At 44.0% G+C, this 15,142-nt stretch overlaps 1 protein-coding gene and 1 long non-coding RNA gene across 17 annotated transcripts in view; one reads left to right on the top strand and one right to left on the bottom strand.

The window, feature by feature from the left end:
* The window catches only part of KIF21A (kinesin family member 21A), a 101,794-nt gene that overhangs the window by 1,232 nt on the left and 85,420 nt on the right, over positions 1-15,142 (bottom strand). For all 16 annotated transcript variants that reach the window (XM_083399318.1, XM_083399322.1, XM_083399311.1 and 13 more), the window contains 6 exons: positions 10,812-10,948; positions 8,425-8,605; positions 6,333-6,497; positions 4,397-4,514; positions 2,467-2,637; positions 1,645-1,844 (listed from right to left, as the gene is read on the bottom strand). In XM_083399318.1, the coding sequence (XP_083255444.1) occupies positions 1,645-1,844; positions 2,467-2,637; positions 4,397-4,514; positions 6,333-6,497; positions 8,425-8,605; positions 10,812-10,948 (972 nt within the window). The remainder of the gene's footprint in view (positions 1-1,644; positions 1,845-2,466; positions 2,638-4,396; positions 4,515-6,332; positions 6,498-8,424; positions 8,606-10,811; positions 10,949-15,142) is intronic.
* On the top strand, positions 2,592-4,373 carry LOC310658313. The gene is made up of 3 exons (XR_014502219.1): positions 2,592-2,719; positions 2,966-3,527; positions 3,935-4,373. It is a non-coding gene; the product is annotated as an uncharacterized lncRNA (long non-coding RNA).

Genomic DNA, 15,142 nt, shown 5'->3' with positions numbered 1-15,142 from the left:
AAGCAACCGAATCTATTAGCGTGAAGTGGGAAAAGGAAGAAGCAGAGAAAAGCCGTTTCCCCATTTATATACAGTAAGGTAAAGGTAAAGGGACCCCTGACCATTAGGTCCAGTTGTGACTGACTCTGGGGTTGCGGCATTCATCTTGCTTTATTGGCCGAGGGAGCCGGTGTAAAGGTTCTGGGTCATGTGGCCAGCATGACTGAGCCGCTTCTGGTGAACCAGAGCAGCGCATGGAAACGCCGTTTACCTTTCCGCCAGAGCGGTACCTATTTATCTACTTGCACTTTGACGTGCTTTCGAACTGCTAGGTTGGCAGGAGCAGGGACTGAGCAATTGGAGCTCACCCCGTCACGGGGATTCGAACCGCTAACCTTCTGATCGGCAAGTCCTAGGCTCTGTGGTTTAACCCACAGCACAGTACCCACGAATTAAAAAACCTAAAACTCTTCCACTGAAATGTTCCCTTAATCAAAAGCGGTCTCTCGAGAAAGCGAATGCGGAGCAGCTCAATGATTTTTAGAGACTAGCTAGCTCAAGCAGAGCAGAGATTCTCAAATGCGTCCCACAACAATTTCATTGCACTACTGTGAAATATAGGAAACAGACTGAGAAGCACACTGAAAGAGGCTTTATATCAGACACCCCCAAACTCAGCCCTCCAGTTGTTTTTGGGACTACAACTCCCATCATCTCTAGTTAACAGTACCAGTGGTCAGGGATGATGTTTAGGGATGCCTGCTCTATGTTATTGATTCTGATGGTTCACTAGGCATAAAGACCCAAATAAAATAATAGCGCTTAACATTTATAAGGACCAAGTAAAAGTCACATAGTCGTGAGCAAGCTTTTGAGCTGATCAGAATTATAAGGCTCCAGAAGAGCTCCAGTATAGCTGAAAGCTTGCTTACTAACTTGACATTTACACTAGTCCTAATAAGCTATTATGCTACGGCTGTGTTTTAATACATTGTCTTAATTATTATGGCATGACATCAAAGCACTTCCATTTGACAAACAAAGGCTCACTAACTGCAAACAACTAGCTACGTCACAAACTTACCTATTTTTATGCTTTCCCCTTACAAGTAGCTTATAGCATAATATTCAATAAAAATACATGTCTCCGTATAAAACAATGAACATTTTACATTAGTTTGTTTTTTAAACAAAACCAACCAACCCAAATATAACACAGTTTAAACCTCTGCCAGCTACGACCATAAATGTGCAGGAAATTAAGTTGGTGGTTCACAGTGTAGACAAACTATGGCCCTGTGGGACTTGACATCTTTCCGCAGGGCCTGCAAGACAGAGCTGTTCCGCCTTGCCTTTGGTTTGGACTCAGTCTGACCCTTATGTTTCCCTCCCCTTACGGTTTTGATCTATGGGCTACTTTTAAAATGAGGTTGCATTTTAAATTGCATTCTAACCTGTATTTTAAATTGGTTCCCCCCCATTATGTTTTTATTGTAATTTTACTGGTGTCAGACGCCCTGAACCCAGCTCTGGCCAGGGAGGGCGGGGTATGAATAAAATTTATTATTATTATTATTATTATTATTATTATTATTATTATTATGTGAACTGGAATGCTCAGAATTCTTTCCAGCTATGCAGCAAAGAACATTGAAAGCAACTCACTCTGATGCAGTAAAAATCTGGCCGGAATTGGTGCAGATGGCATTGATGGGACTGTCGTGCCCCTTGAGTTCGCTTATTGGTGCAAATGTATCTACGTTCCAGAGCTTCAGAATGCCCCCGCGGCAGCCGCTGAGAAGCACGGGGGAACCGGGCACAAGTCCAAGAGCACAGACCCAGTCCTTGTGGGCATTAGGAACTTGCTGAAAAGACATATCACAAAATCAGGTTGGGAAACAACATCGTCCATAAGGAGGGCAAAGGCAAGCAGTTCGGTTCCGAAAAATGCATCAGATAATATGAAGCAGAGGGCAATGCACATGATTAAACTGCGGTCCTCAAACATGGAATACTTAAGTCCACCTCTTAAAAAAAAACTATGGCTTGCTTACTCCAGAGCAAGTTGGCAATATAGCATCTATTGAAATTAGACTGTGTGCTTTCAAAGTTCTATCTCCTACTCCCGTATTTCTCTACTGCATGATCAAACACATCCTCTGCAATTGTGAAGGTTAGAAACTTCCAGTTAAGATGGATGCTGGGAATTTTACCAGAATTCTGCCAGAAGTCTGAGGACCACAAATAAAGGTCTATCAACATATAGCATGCTGCACATTGTCAATCTTCTGCTTGGGCGAAGAAAAGCCCAGCTGATTTTGATTCAAACTAAAATTTTCAATCCAACCTTTTCAGATTCTAAAATCTAGACCCAAATACTATTATTTTTGGCTTCCAAAATTTCCAAGCCTCATTTTGGAGTAGCTGAAGAATTTCAGTTTGGGGGCAGCTCTGTTTTGCAAGGTTCCTATTATATTTTAACAGTACCTGGATGAGGTCTTTTTGAGCCAAGTCCCACTTTTTAATTCCATTATCTCTGGATCCACTAAACAGGTTGTCTCCCATAATAGTAAGCGCTTCTATGCCATCATAATGGGGAGGCTCAAAGTTGTGTGTAGGGCTTACAGTTCCCAGAGCTCCTTCAGTTACATCAAACATCTGGAATAGGAGCAAAACAATTTCAAATCTGCAACATAACCTTGGCTGGGAATTGACAAAATATAAATACCCACTCAACATAGTAATATTATACAGTGGTACCTCGCAAGACGAATGCCTCGCAAGACGAAAAACTCGCAAGACAAAAGAGTTTTTTGTTTTTTGAGTTGCTTCGCAAGATGAAAACATCTTGCACCTTTTTCTTAAAACCGTCAGTGCATTCCTATGGGAAACCGTCAATGCATTTCCTATGGGAAACCGTGCTTCGCAAGACGAAAAATTCACAAGACGAAAAAACTCGCAGAACGAATTAATTTCGTCTTGCGAGGCACCACTGTACAAACGTCTACAAAGGATTTGTAATAGTGCAGTAGTACCAACCACGAACTGATATTAATAATTAACTAATTCAATAAAAATGATGCCTTCTCTGAAATATATAACCCAGCACAGATTTACTTAATTTCCCCCTTTAGCTCAAATTACAGGTGTGTGCTTTTTGGTCAAATGCTGCCATTACTATCTCTTCTCATCTCACTATCACAGTATCGCAAAGAATGGACACCAGATTATTACACAGAAAACAATTTGAGGCCTTTTTGCTACACGGTCTGTCAACTTCTTGTTTTATAACCTCAACAGCAAACTATCACCAGATGATCAATAGAAATAACTGTTTGTAAAACCTATAAAGGTATCTATAGGAAGATTAGAAGATTTGACACCCTTTTGTCTATGTGGTAATTATGAGCCATAAAAATTATAAAGTATTCATGTCAAAACTAAGGAGAGGTCAGAAATAACGTTTGGAATAATTCTTCAAGAAAGAAGGGAATAAAAGCAATTCCTGAGATTAGGTTGCAAACCTAAGCACAAATAAAAAGGTAAAGGTACCCCTGCCCATACGGGCCAGTCTTGACAGACTCTAGGGTTGTGCGCCCATCTCACTTAAGAGGCCGAGGGCCAGCGCTGTCCGAAGACACTTCCGGGTCACGTGGCCAGCATGACAAAGCTGCATCTGGCGAGCCAGCGCAGCACACGGAACGCCGTTTACCTTCCCGCTGGTAAGCGGTCCCTATTTATCTACTTGCACCCGAGGGTGCTTTCGAACTGCTAGGTTGGCAGGCGCTGGGACCGAGCAACGGGAGTGCACCCCACCGCGGGGATTCGAACCGCCGACCTTTCGATCGGCAAGCCCTAGGCGTTGAGGCTTTTACCCACAGTGCCACCCGCATCCCCCCACAGTGCCACCCGCATCCCAGGTATGTTGTGCTGTGTAAGCACAAATACCTGGGAGAAAAGTGACTTTCACCTCTTAGTAAGTCCACATGCATACTAATATTTAGGAAATAACTTAAAACTCCCTGGAGGAAATAGTATGTTTCCTTGAATAATGAGTGAAAGTTAATCGAATTATTTTATTCTCCGACATCGAAACCAAAACCCTTGAAGTTCCCAAAGGCTTTGAATTTATATTTTTCCAGGCACAGGTGAGAATGTCAGTTTGACTAGCCTTTTCTGAAAAGGAAAAAAGAAAAGACAGACCAGCAGTGACATCCTATACGTGGCTTTATGTTCCATTGCACTTAATGTGGTTTACCCCTAGTTGTGGGTATAGTATTGCAGCCTCAGGCATTGTTCTGAGTCGAAATGGAGTGCAGTGCATTTCCACATCTTGCAGGGAAAGAACCAAAGAAAATGGAAACCTATTCTCAAAGCTTGTTGTATTACTCCTGTGGTAAGATGCGGAAGGCAATACCTTGATATAGTGATCCTTTGAGCCAGTAATTATGAGATCTTGCCCATTGGAAATGCGGTCTACAGTAAGGCACATAACAGGGCCCAGGTGACCAGTTAGTTTTCCTGTAGACTGGAACCTAGAAAAATGAACAGAAACAGGCAAAGCGACTTAGCTTTAATTATTTCAAAGGAAAAGAAAGCATCTCTCCTGCCCATTTTTCAGAAGTGCACTGGAAATGAGGCTTTGATCCCTGCAGGTTATATGGGTATAAGTGGGAGTGAAACACCACATTAGTAACAGCAGGAATATCCAGTTTTGGACAGAGTAGTTTAAATGCTGTATTTTGATCTTCTCCTACTGACATTCTTGATGGCAGGTGAATGCTACCGAATCAGAAATAGCTGTAAATATAAGGTTGGGAATTCCACTTATGACATCTTTTTTTCCAGATTTGAGCCATTCTTTGTGTCATTTGCACCTCTTTAATTTTTCTTCTCTGTTTGTTTCATTGGCTAAGTTCATATTAGAAGCCATCAGTCACGTACAACCCCGCTTCTGAGGGTGTGCAGCATTTCACACCAAAAATCATGGTTAAAAATAGGAGGCTAGCAGACTTCAACTCCACAGAAAGGCTTAGACATCACTGTGGATGAGGCATCCCCAATCTGTGGCCCTCCAGATGTTCTGGCCTACAACTCCCATAACAGGACCAGTGGTCAGGGATGATGGGAATTGTAGTCCAAAACATCTGGAGGGCTGAAGGTTGGGGAAGAGCCCTTTCTGCTTATACAAGAAGCCCTGGTCTATGTGGGATGAATCCATGCTGTGGCTCTTCATTGTGTGGGTGCCTCTCTTCCTGGAAACTCGAGAGGACCTGCGCTGCCCAGGCAACTTTAGCATTCCCTGGTGCATCACCATTCATCTATAATAATAATAATAATAATAATAATAATAATAATAATAATAATTTATTATTTATACCCCGCCCATCTGGCTGGGTTTCCCCAGCCACTCTGGACAGCTTCCAACAAAACACTAAAATACAATAACCTTTTAACCATTAAAAGCTTCCCTAAATAGGGCTGCCTTCAGATGTCTTCTAAAAGTTTAGTACAGTGGTGCCCCGCAAGACGAATGCCTCGCAAGACGGAAAACCCGCAAGACGAAAGGGTTTTCCGTTTTCAGAGGCGCTTCGCAAGACGAATTTCCCTATGGGCTTGCTTCGCAAGACGAAAATGACGAAAATTTTTGAGTTTTTTTTCCGCTCCCCAACCCCTTTTTCTAAAGCGCTAAGCTGCTAATAGCCTTTTAGCAGCTAAACCGCTAATCCCTTAAGCCTTTAATAGCCGTTAATAGCCCTTAAACTGCCAATAGCGCTAATAGCGCTAATTCGCTAATGGGCTTGCTTCGCAAGACGAAAAAACCGCAAGACGAAAAGACTCGCGGAACGGATTCTTTTCATCTTGCGAGGCACCACTGTAGTTCTTTTTCTCTTTGACATCTGGTGGGAAGGCGTTCCACAGGGCGGGTGCCACTACCGAGAAGGCCCTCTGCCTGGTTCCCTGTAACTTGGCTTCTCGTAGTGAGGGAACCGCCAGAAGGCCCTCAGCGCTGGACCTCTGTGTCCGGGCAGAACGATCTACAGCAGGCATCCGCAACCTTCGGCCCTCCAGATGTTTTGGACTACAATTCTCATCATCCCTGACCACTACAAGACCAGGGCTTCTTGGATAAGCAGAAAGGTATGGGGGAAAGCCATAATGCATCAATTCCCACAACGCAAACAGATCGTGAGAAGGTCTACAGACCCAAAAACCTATAGGATGTTCCCTATTATGGACTATTGCCATAGATGTGTCAGTTGGCAAACAGGGGGTGAGGAGAGCACTGGCTGCAGCCACACTGGGCTTCACAGGATCTTTGCATGCTCAGTAAGTATTTTGGAAAGCTTTACCTCTTCAGGTCCCACATTCTCACTGCATTTCCTGCAGCTGCGTACAGAAACGTGCCTGTTGGGTTGAGAGCGATCTGGTTGATCTGGTTCTCTCCAGCTGGAATCGTCACTGTTCTGTTGGTACTGCCAGAACATGCATCTACTGGCATCGCCTGGCCTGAAGACCTGAGTTTCGCACGCAGAAAAACAAGAGGAAAATAAACTTGCAATTATCTAAGAGGGAAAAAACACACACCAAGTAATTCCATCAATCCCACAAGCACATTGTATTCTGAATGTGAACAAAGGGCGAGGGGGATCATCCTTGCAAAGCTTCCAACAATTCCAATGTATTTATTTATATCTCATTTGTATATTGATTGCCCAGTCTAGCCCAAATATTCTAAGCAGGCAACTGGAGAAAATGACAGACATGGTTATGGTGAGCCTTTCAGGTTCAAGAGTACAAGGGAGATTCAAATGCCACAATATGACAAATGTTTGCTGACTTTTCTAGTTCTAGTTCTAGTTACAGCAAATAAAATATTCCCCAAACCAGATGCTTTTTTCCTTAAAAAAAAAACATTTAGGGGTACTCTCCTTTTGACTCAAGAAAATCACCATTTTATAGTTCAAATTAGGAAAAATCAATACAGTAAATGGACAAAAGTACAAAGATTTGCAAATGTTTAGGGGTATGCGTACCTCTGCACACCCTCCCCCCCCGAAAAAAGCACTGCCCAAAACCATGTGTAAGTAATCAATCCATTTCAGAGGTCTCCAAAAAATCAAGAGTTCTAAAAATTGGCACATGGACTGAGCCATCACACGACCAGGATGCATGTATGAATTGCATGTATGAATTGAAGACGTCAGTATGTAGGGGGAAACTTGAAATGTAAACTGATGCCTCAAAAGTCAGTGGTAGACTATAAGCTTTCCCATGTCAGATTACTCTCTGGGCTAAAAAGGTATCAGGAAACAGGAGCAGGAAAGACATTGCCCTGTAGTTTTGGAGAAGCTTTCAAAGTAAAGTGAAATCCATAGTCTGACCTTGGGAGGAGGTCGTGTTGTGGGCTTCACGCCCCCAACACATGCGCGGGGGCTGGCGCCTGCCCGCCCTTTTAAGGTTCGCTTTCTGACTTTGCTATGGACCTTGGTTGGTCGCCGTTAAGGGGCCTGGTAGGAATTTTTTCCACTTGGCAAATTGGCACCGGCCATTTGGTTTTTCGCCTACCTCGTAGCAAATCGTCACAACTCCTTTGGTTTTGGCGGTTAGGCATTGGTAGGGGTATTGTTATGTAGATGTGTTGGGGGGGGAGCGCCATCTCCTCCCCCAAATATTGAAGGGTAGTCCGATAAAGGATTCCGGGGGGCGTGGCCCTGTCCGAAGCCTATGGAGGCCAGGGCCTAAAGCGCGCCCCCGAGTGGTGACCCCGGGGGAGTTCCTAGTTGATGTGCATCAGCACGGCTCCCCCTGCTGGTGTTAACCCTTCCCGGTCTTCAAGCAAACTGGCTGAAGCCGGATAGTCGGATAGGACCAATGCCTAAGCCAGTACTGCTCTTTACCTGTAACCAATAAAGTTGTGGCCAATTTTAGCCCATTAACCTAAAATAATGTGTCTTGTGTCTTTATTTCTACTGGTGGGAGGCCACACAACAACTCCTGAGACAGGAGAGACTGGGTGAGGTGAACTCAGAACTTGCTGAGAAACAAAACTCTTCCTGCTACCTCACACCCCTTTCTTTCAGCCTTTTCTACTTGCCATCTTCACCTAAGCTCATCATTTTTGTCCATAAAGCCTCTACTATATGCTACCCAAGTGCTAAGTGCCCACAACAAACAAAACACAGCATCTACTTTTTCTTTCTTGCATCCCCCACTCCTCCACACTATAAGACACGGCAATCTGTATTAGGCTGAACATCTTAAAATTAGTAAATTCATTCAATTTTTCAACTCAATGGGTTTTACAACAAAGTAGCTGGGTTTTAGCCTAAGAGATTTAAGATTAACTATATATAACGTTAAGTACAATTTTCTCACCGCTGACTGCAAAATGGTATGCCAAATGTTAATATTAAAATTCTGCTTTTCGGAGTTGCAACTTACGTTAGTGTCCGGATACACTTAGCAGAATCGCGGATGTCCCAAACCTTAATATAAGATGTGGAGACTGTGAAGACCAAGCTAGTATAATTACAGTATTTTACAGATACTACATTGTTCGGATGACCACCCAGAGACATTATTTCCTGTCCAGTCACCAAATTCCATACTTTACACGTGCGATCTAAACCAAAAAAAAAGCAGAACAAGAACAGCAAATTAAAAAGTGGATAACATTGTAATATACTGTGCAACACAGATATACTGTTTCGGTGTGTGAAACAACTTAGATACTACTCAATCACCACTAAATTGCAGGAGTAAGAAGCCCCATAAGAGCACCATACACATTTCTTATGCATTTTATATTGTATTTTATATTACAGTAGGCTTCACTGGTCTTTTAACATACTCTTGTTTACAGTGGTGCCTCACAAGACGAAATTAATTCGTTCTGCGAGTTTTTTTGTCTTGTGACTTTTTTTTGTCTTGCGAAGCACCGCAGTGTATTGACGGTTTCCCATAGGAATGCATTGGCGGTTTTAAAAAGAAGGCGCAAGACATTTCGTCTTGTGAAGCAAGCCCATAGGGAAATCCGTCTTGCAAAGCAACTCAGAAAACGAAAAACTCTTTCGTCTTGCGAGTTTTTCGTCTTCCGAGGCATTTGTCTTGCGAGGTACCACTGTAGTTCCCATTTTTGCTGTGGAGATTTTATTACATCTTGAAGAGGAGCTGAATAATGATAATGGGGAAATCCCTTTTATTTAGAATCACCCTTTTGCTTGGTTTTGCAGGGTTTGGGTAAGGAAGGAAGGAAAGGGCATGAAATGACCGTGGTCCACGGCAAAATGGCCTGTTTGCTAATTCGGGAACTTCCTATGTGCAATGTTTAGCTTGCTATATGAGGTGTAACACGAGAAAGGAGGAACTAAGAGGGTTGGAGACAACACTTGGGTAATACTCGCTTAAGCAGGGTATGGCAAAATAAGGAATAGCAATGGTCAGTTGTCTTCAAGATGATTAATGTGAGGATCGGCTGTTCACAATGTGCATGGCCCAGGAGTTGGGGGCGATGTATGTAATATGCCATGAAAGCTTATGTGCGCTATTAGCAGTGCCACAGATGGCTGAAGAGCAATAGACTCGTAATCTGGTGAACCGGGTTCGCGTCTCCACTCCTCCACATGCAGCTGCTGGGTGACCTTGGGCCAGTCACACTTCTTTGAAGTCTCTCAGCCCCTCACCTCACAGAGTGTTTGTTGTGGGGGAGGAAGGGAAAGGAGAATGTTAGCTGCTTTGAGACTCCCTAAGGTAGTGATAAAGCGGGATATCAAATCCAAACTTCTCCTCCTCCTCCTCTTCTTCTTTTTCTTCTTCTGTGTTTTGTGAAACCATAACTGAACCTCTTTTGACATCCTAGGTATGGTGTGGTGTTACTTGCATCAGTGCTTCTACCTTTCATGCACACAAAATAAAGTCTTTCTTGATTCAGCCCCCTCTCTCTCTGTGGTGACTGACTTTCCAGCCACAGACCCTTGAAAGGGAAAACCTTCGATCTCTACCAGCGAAGCTCTCACAGAACCAGTGTTCTATATTCCTTGCAGCCTGTACACAAAACTACTTAACTGCCTCACTCTGAAACAACAGTGGCTTGTGAATAGCCTTGAAGATAGCTCCATGAAGAACACAATGTGTTAGTTATCAGGACACCTATAAGGTAAAGGTACCCCTGCCCGTACGGGCCAGTCTTGACAGACTCTAGGGTTGTGCGCCCATCTCACTCAAGAGGCCGGGGGCCAGCGCTGTCCGGAGACACTTCCGGGTCACGTGGCCAGCGTGACATCGTTGCTCTGGAGAGCCAGAGCCGCACACGGAAACGCCGTTTACCTTCCCGCTAGTAAGCGGTCCCTATTTATCTACTTGCCCCCGGGGGTGCTTTCGAACTGCTAGGTTGGCAGGCGCTGGGACCGAACAACGGGAGCGCACCCCGCTGCGGGGATTCGAACCGCCGACCTTTCGATCGGCAAGCCCTAGGCGCTGAGGCTTTTACCCACAGCGCCACCCGCGTCCCTACAGGACACCTATAGCGGTACCCAAATTCCTCTTTCCCAGGAAGTTTCTGTGGTTGGTGAATCGACTGTGGTTTCAATATCAAGCCAGCCTCTTGCTCTCAATACCACTCCCTGCCTTCTTTAACTTCTGGCCTGATGAAGAATTCTGCAAAACTCCAAAGCTAGCAATTATTTGTGATAAAGACACTGCCTCACGGTGGATCTCTCCATCAACTGCTTGCCTCCCTTCTTAGTAGTCAGCTTTCTCTCTTTGGGTAGCCCCATGGGTATATGAAGAGGATTCAGAAAGCTGCAAGACCAACAAGAGACATGTCAAACCTTTCGATCCTGTAAAGAGGAGGTCGTCAGTAGAATCGACACAAAGCACAGCCTTCGTATGACCTTCGGCAATGTGGATACAATGAATTGGAGAAGATCTGACGCATTTGGACGAAGAGAATGGGTTGATTATGCCTCTAGAAAAGGAAACAAATGATACAATGGATTAGAATTTGTGACAGGTCATTTCTCCATCGTACATCATACATCTCCCCCACCCTGCCAGACTCCTGAGAGATCTTACAGGGATCTGTAGAATAAGGCAGGCAAATGTGTCGACCTATTTATATACAGCAGACTGTAAGCTCAAGTATTCTGCTCCTACCACAAAGGACGTTTCCACCACTAGCACTGACGGTGGGGTCAACCCTGATCATTTTGCTGAGCCAAGAGCACCCACTGGCAATGCTCTGCAAAAGCTGAGGAACAGCACATCTCAGGGTTCTGGGTTTGAGCCCCCCATTTTAGGTGAAAGATTCCTGTAGGGGGTTGGACAAGATGATCCTCACGGTTCCTTCCAACTCCAGAATTCTGAGACTTTCCAGAATTCCACCAGATTAGGGCATTGGGTGCCTTCTGCAATCCAGACCACCCACTCATACAGATCCAAATTCTGTGCCAGAGAAACCATCTCATCTAGAACATGGCCAGCTGAATAAGAATATCTGGTAGAAAAGACTTCATTAAAATTGTGATGCGTTTTTTCCCCAAACGAAAGGTCCTAATTTTATAATGTCATACATGCTGTGTTTGACGTTTTTAAAGCCACACCTTTAGCTCAATTGTTGATGGGATTCAAATTTGAGCCGATGCCAATTTCTGCCCACTGGAAACAATTTGCGGTACAATTTTTCTCTGTGCCAGGATGTGTTTCAAAGCTGGTGTCCCCTTCATATTTTCAGAGGCTTGTTTCAGGACATTTAACTATTGGCTCTGGTTGAATTTAGCCCTTATTGGTTTGATTCCTTTAGTACTGCTTGATTTGCAAGAAAGCAGCTAGATTAAAGTCATGTGAATTCTGCTACACTCATATGTATAGAAGGGAAATGTTTGTTTTTCCATGCATCTGGTCTCTTACAAATTTTTGCACTAAATTTAAAAATTAATGCTTTCAGGGCCAACTCAACCATATGGGCAGTTCAGGAGGCAGCTGCCTTGGGAAGCAGAAGCAGAGCTCAGGGAATGTTCATCATGTTGAAAGCAGCTTGCATGTTGCTTTTAGCATGGAATGTTTCCATTGCAAGCCAGAGTGGACCCCACAACCCTCAGATGTGAGAGCTTCTATGTGTACTCTCTGTTTACCTGGCTATGTACTCAACCTGCTTGGCAGCCCTGTGCTTCCTTTAAACATTGAGCAGCCCTTGTTTAAGAATACAGTGAGAGCCCTGACGAATCAGATCACAATCTCAATTTTCTGGAACAAGGACTGGTCGTCTTAGAATTTGTTGATGCCATGGATTTCCAGCAGGTAACCATTTCACACATTAACACACCGAACTGGGTTCAGAGCCTTGGGGAACCACAGGGAATGCCATAACTATGATTTAGAATGGAGCATGAGAGGAGAGGAGCCCTGAATTTTTGTGTCACACAGGTCGCTGCTAAAATTCAAGACCCCAAGGTCCGCCACCGATTATGACTTTTCCAGTGGTACCTTGGTTTTCGAGCATCTCGGAAGCTGAATGTTTCGGAACCCGAACACCGAAAACCCGGAAGTAATTGCTTCCGTTTCGAATGTACCTCGGAAGTTGAATGGCTTCCGCTGTGAGTTATTCAATTTTTCCAGCCCTTTGCGCCTCGGTTGTCTAACATTTTGGAAGTCAAATGGTCTTCTGGAATGGATTACATTCGACAACCAAGGTACCACTGTATAATATTGTTGGATTCTTGCGTTCTGTTTTGGTTCATCTCTTTGGGTCCCTGACAAGGCAGAAAGGTAGCAGGGAAACTGCACAAATAAATGTATGAAGGAATCGTCCATGTGGGATGGAAGGATTGAAGGCCAGTATTCTCCCCAAACGCGGGTGGCGCTGTGGGTAAAACCTCAGCGCCTAGGGCTTGCCGATCGCATGGTCGGCGGTTCGAATCCCCGTGGCGGGGTGAGCTCCCGTCTTTCGGTCCCAGCTCCTGCCCACCTAGCAATTCGAAAGCACCCCTAAGCGCAAGTAGATAAATAGGTACCGCTTTATAGCGGGAAGGTAAACGGCGTTTCTGTGTGATGCGCTGGTACCGGCTCGCCAGAGCAGCTTTGTCACGCTGGCCACGTGACCCGGAAGTGTCTCCAGACAGCGCTGGCCCCCGGCCTCTTAAGTGAGATGGGCGCACAACCCTAGAGTCGGACACGAATGGCCCGTACGGGCAGGGGTACCTTTACCTTTTTATTCTCCCCAAAAGGATGCCTTTGCTTATTTTCTCATGGAGGCCATTTCAGGTGAGGAAAATTTCCCATGTTTCCAACTCACTTTTCTATGAAGGGTTTAGCCTTTACAGAAATTGGAAGTATGAATGGGTGCTTAGACTGACTGGATACATAAAAAACTGACCCAGGGATGGAGAACCCCATACCATCTGAATGTTGTGGGTATTCAACTCCCATCAGTCCCAGCCAAAATAGCTAATGATCAGGAATGAGGCAGGTTGAAGACCAGCAACATATAGAGAGCAACAGGTTCTGCCTCATCCCTGAACTAAATTGACTTTCAATCTGCATGCAGTTTTGGGTTCCGTTAACAAAAGCGCTGCATCCATGGCAGAATTAACAGTAGTTAAGTCACAGCTAACATGTATTCTATCCTGTCAAACGGGGACACCAATACCCCTTGAAGCCTCCTTAATGTGCAGAAAGGTGAGCTCTGTGTGTGTGTGTGTGTGTGTGTGTGTGTTAAATTTAATTTAATTGAAGAGAAGGTATTAAATTGGATGCCAAGTCAGAAGGAAGTGAGTAGCTTATACATTTTGAGAAATGCATTTGAAGTTATCCTGGCAAGAAATATATAGTCAAGCATGCAGCACATGGAGCATTTAGTCTTCTAAACCGATGTGGCACTTAGGGAAGAATTGGACCCAATTCCTGATTTTCCTTACAAATGCAATTGCTTTCGAACAATGGAGAAACTGAATTCCCTGCTGCTTTGAAGCTCCAGCATTTCAGACACAATAAACGATTGCAGAGATGCCTATTGAAAGCCCTGTGACGTTGCTTGCTTTTAAAAAAAACCACACACACACACCCTAAAGAGGACTGTAGACATGCATAGTGCAAACCAGGTATCAGCAATAAAGAGAAGAGAATTCTCAGGTGACACAGCCGAGAAGAGGTTACATATATCCTTGAAAAGGGCAGTGCATAGGTTGTGTGGCTGATACACAATAAACTAACATAAAAACAACAACCACAAGGAAACCCTTACGAATGACCGTACTGGAGAGAGAAAGGGGTATGACTGTCCAAAGTATTGTGACAAACATCAAGGAGAAAAAGTGGAATGTGCTGAGAGAGGCACACATTGACCTACTTCCTCAGTTTATGTGAATGGAGGAGCTGTTGCAGGCAGAGGAGCTGTGTGTGCAATATAGAAGCTCACTCACACCTGAAAAAATATGAGAATACAGTTGATCCTACCCATGGCCCCATCGCACTGTACTTTTACAGCTTTAAACAGCCACGGCTTCCCTCAAAGAATCTGGGAACTGTAGTTTGTTAAGTGTGGTGAGTGTACTTAAGACAGCCCTATTTCCTTCACAAAGCTACAGTTCCCATGGAAGAGGGATTATTGATTGTTAAACCACTCTGGGAGATGTAGATCTATGAGGGGGAATAGAGTTTTCCTAAGTACACTCAGCACCTGGAACAAACTATAAATCCCAGGATTTGGTACGGGGTGGAGGTGGGGAGAAGCGATGGATGTTTAAAGTAGTATGACACAGCTGTAAATGTATAGTGCATACAGGGCCAATTTGGCTGAACATGTAATCTGAATTCAGGATAATAAGAAATGGAACTCCTATCCCTTTCTGTATTCAGCTCATTTAGAAGTTGCTTAGATATCTCCTAGCCTCTTTATTTATAGAAAGGAAACACAGTTATCTCTGCTAAGCTATAGGAAATAAAAATGCTAGTAATTACTGCGATTTGCTATTTTTTGGTGAAACAGATTTTCCCCTTCAGATATGTTATTCTGCCCATCTTTAGAATACAATATTATTGTGAACAACGGCACAGGATATACGGGAAAAAACCCCCGACTTTCACCACACAGTTCAATATAGCTTTTCGCTATCAACAAAGCAGATTGAGAACAACAAAAAGCGTGTATATTGACCTATCGTGT

Source organism: Podarcis tiliguerta (assembly GCF_965153285.1).
Source record: "Podarcis tiliguerta genome assembly, chromosome: 10".
Taxonomy (NCBI): domain Eukaryota; kingdom Metazoa; phylum Chordata; class Lepidosauria; order Squamata; family Lacertidae; genus Podarcis; species Podarcis tiliguerta.
Note: the sequence above shows the minus strand (reverse complement) of the source record. Positions and strands in the feature narration are given on the sequence as shown.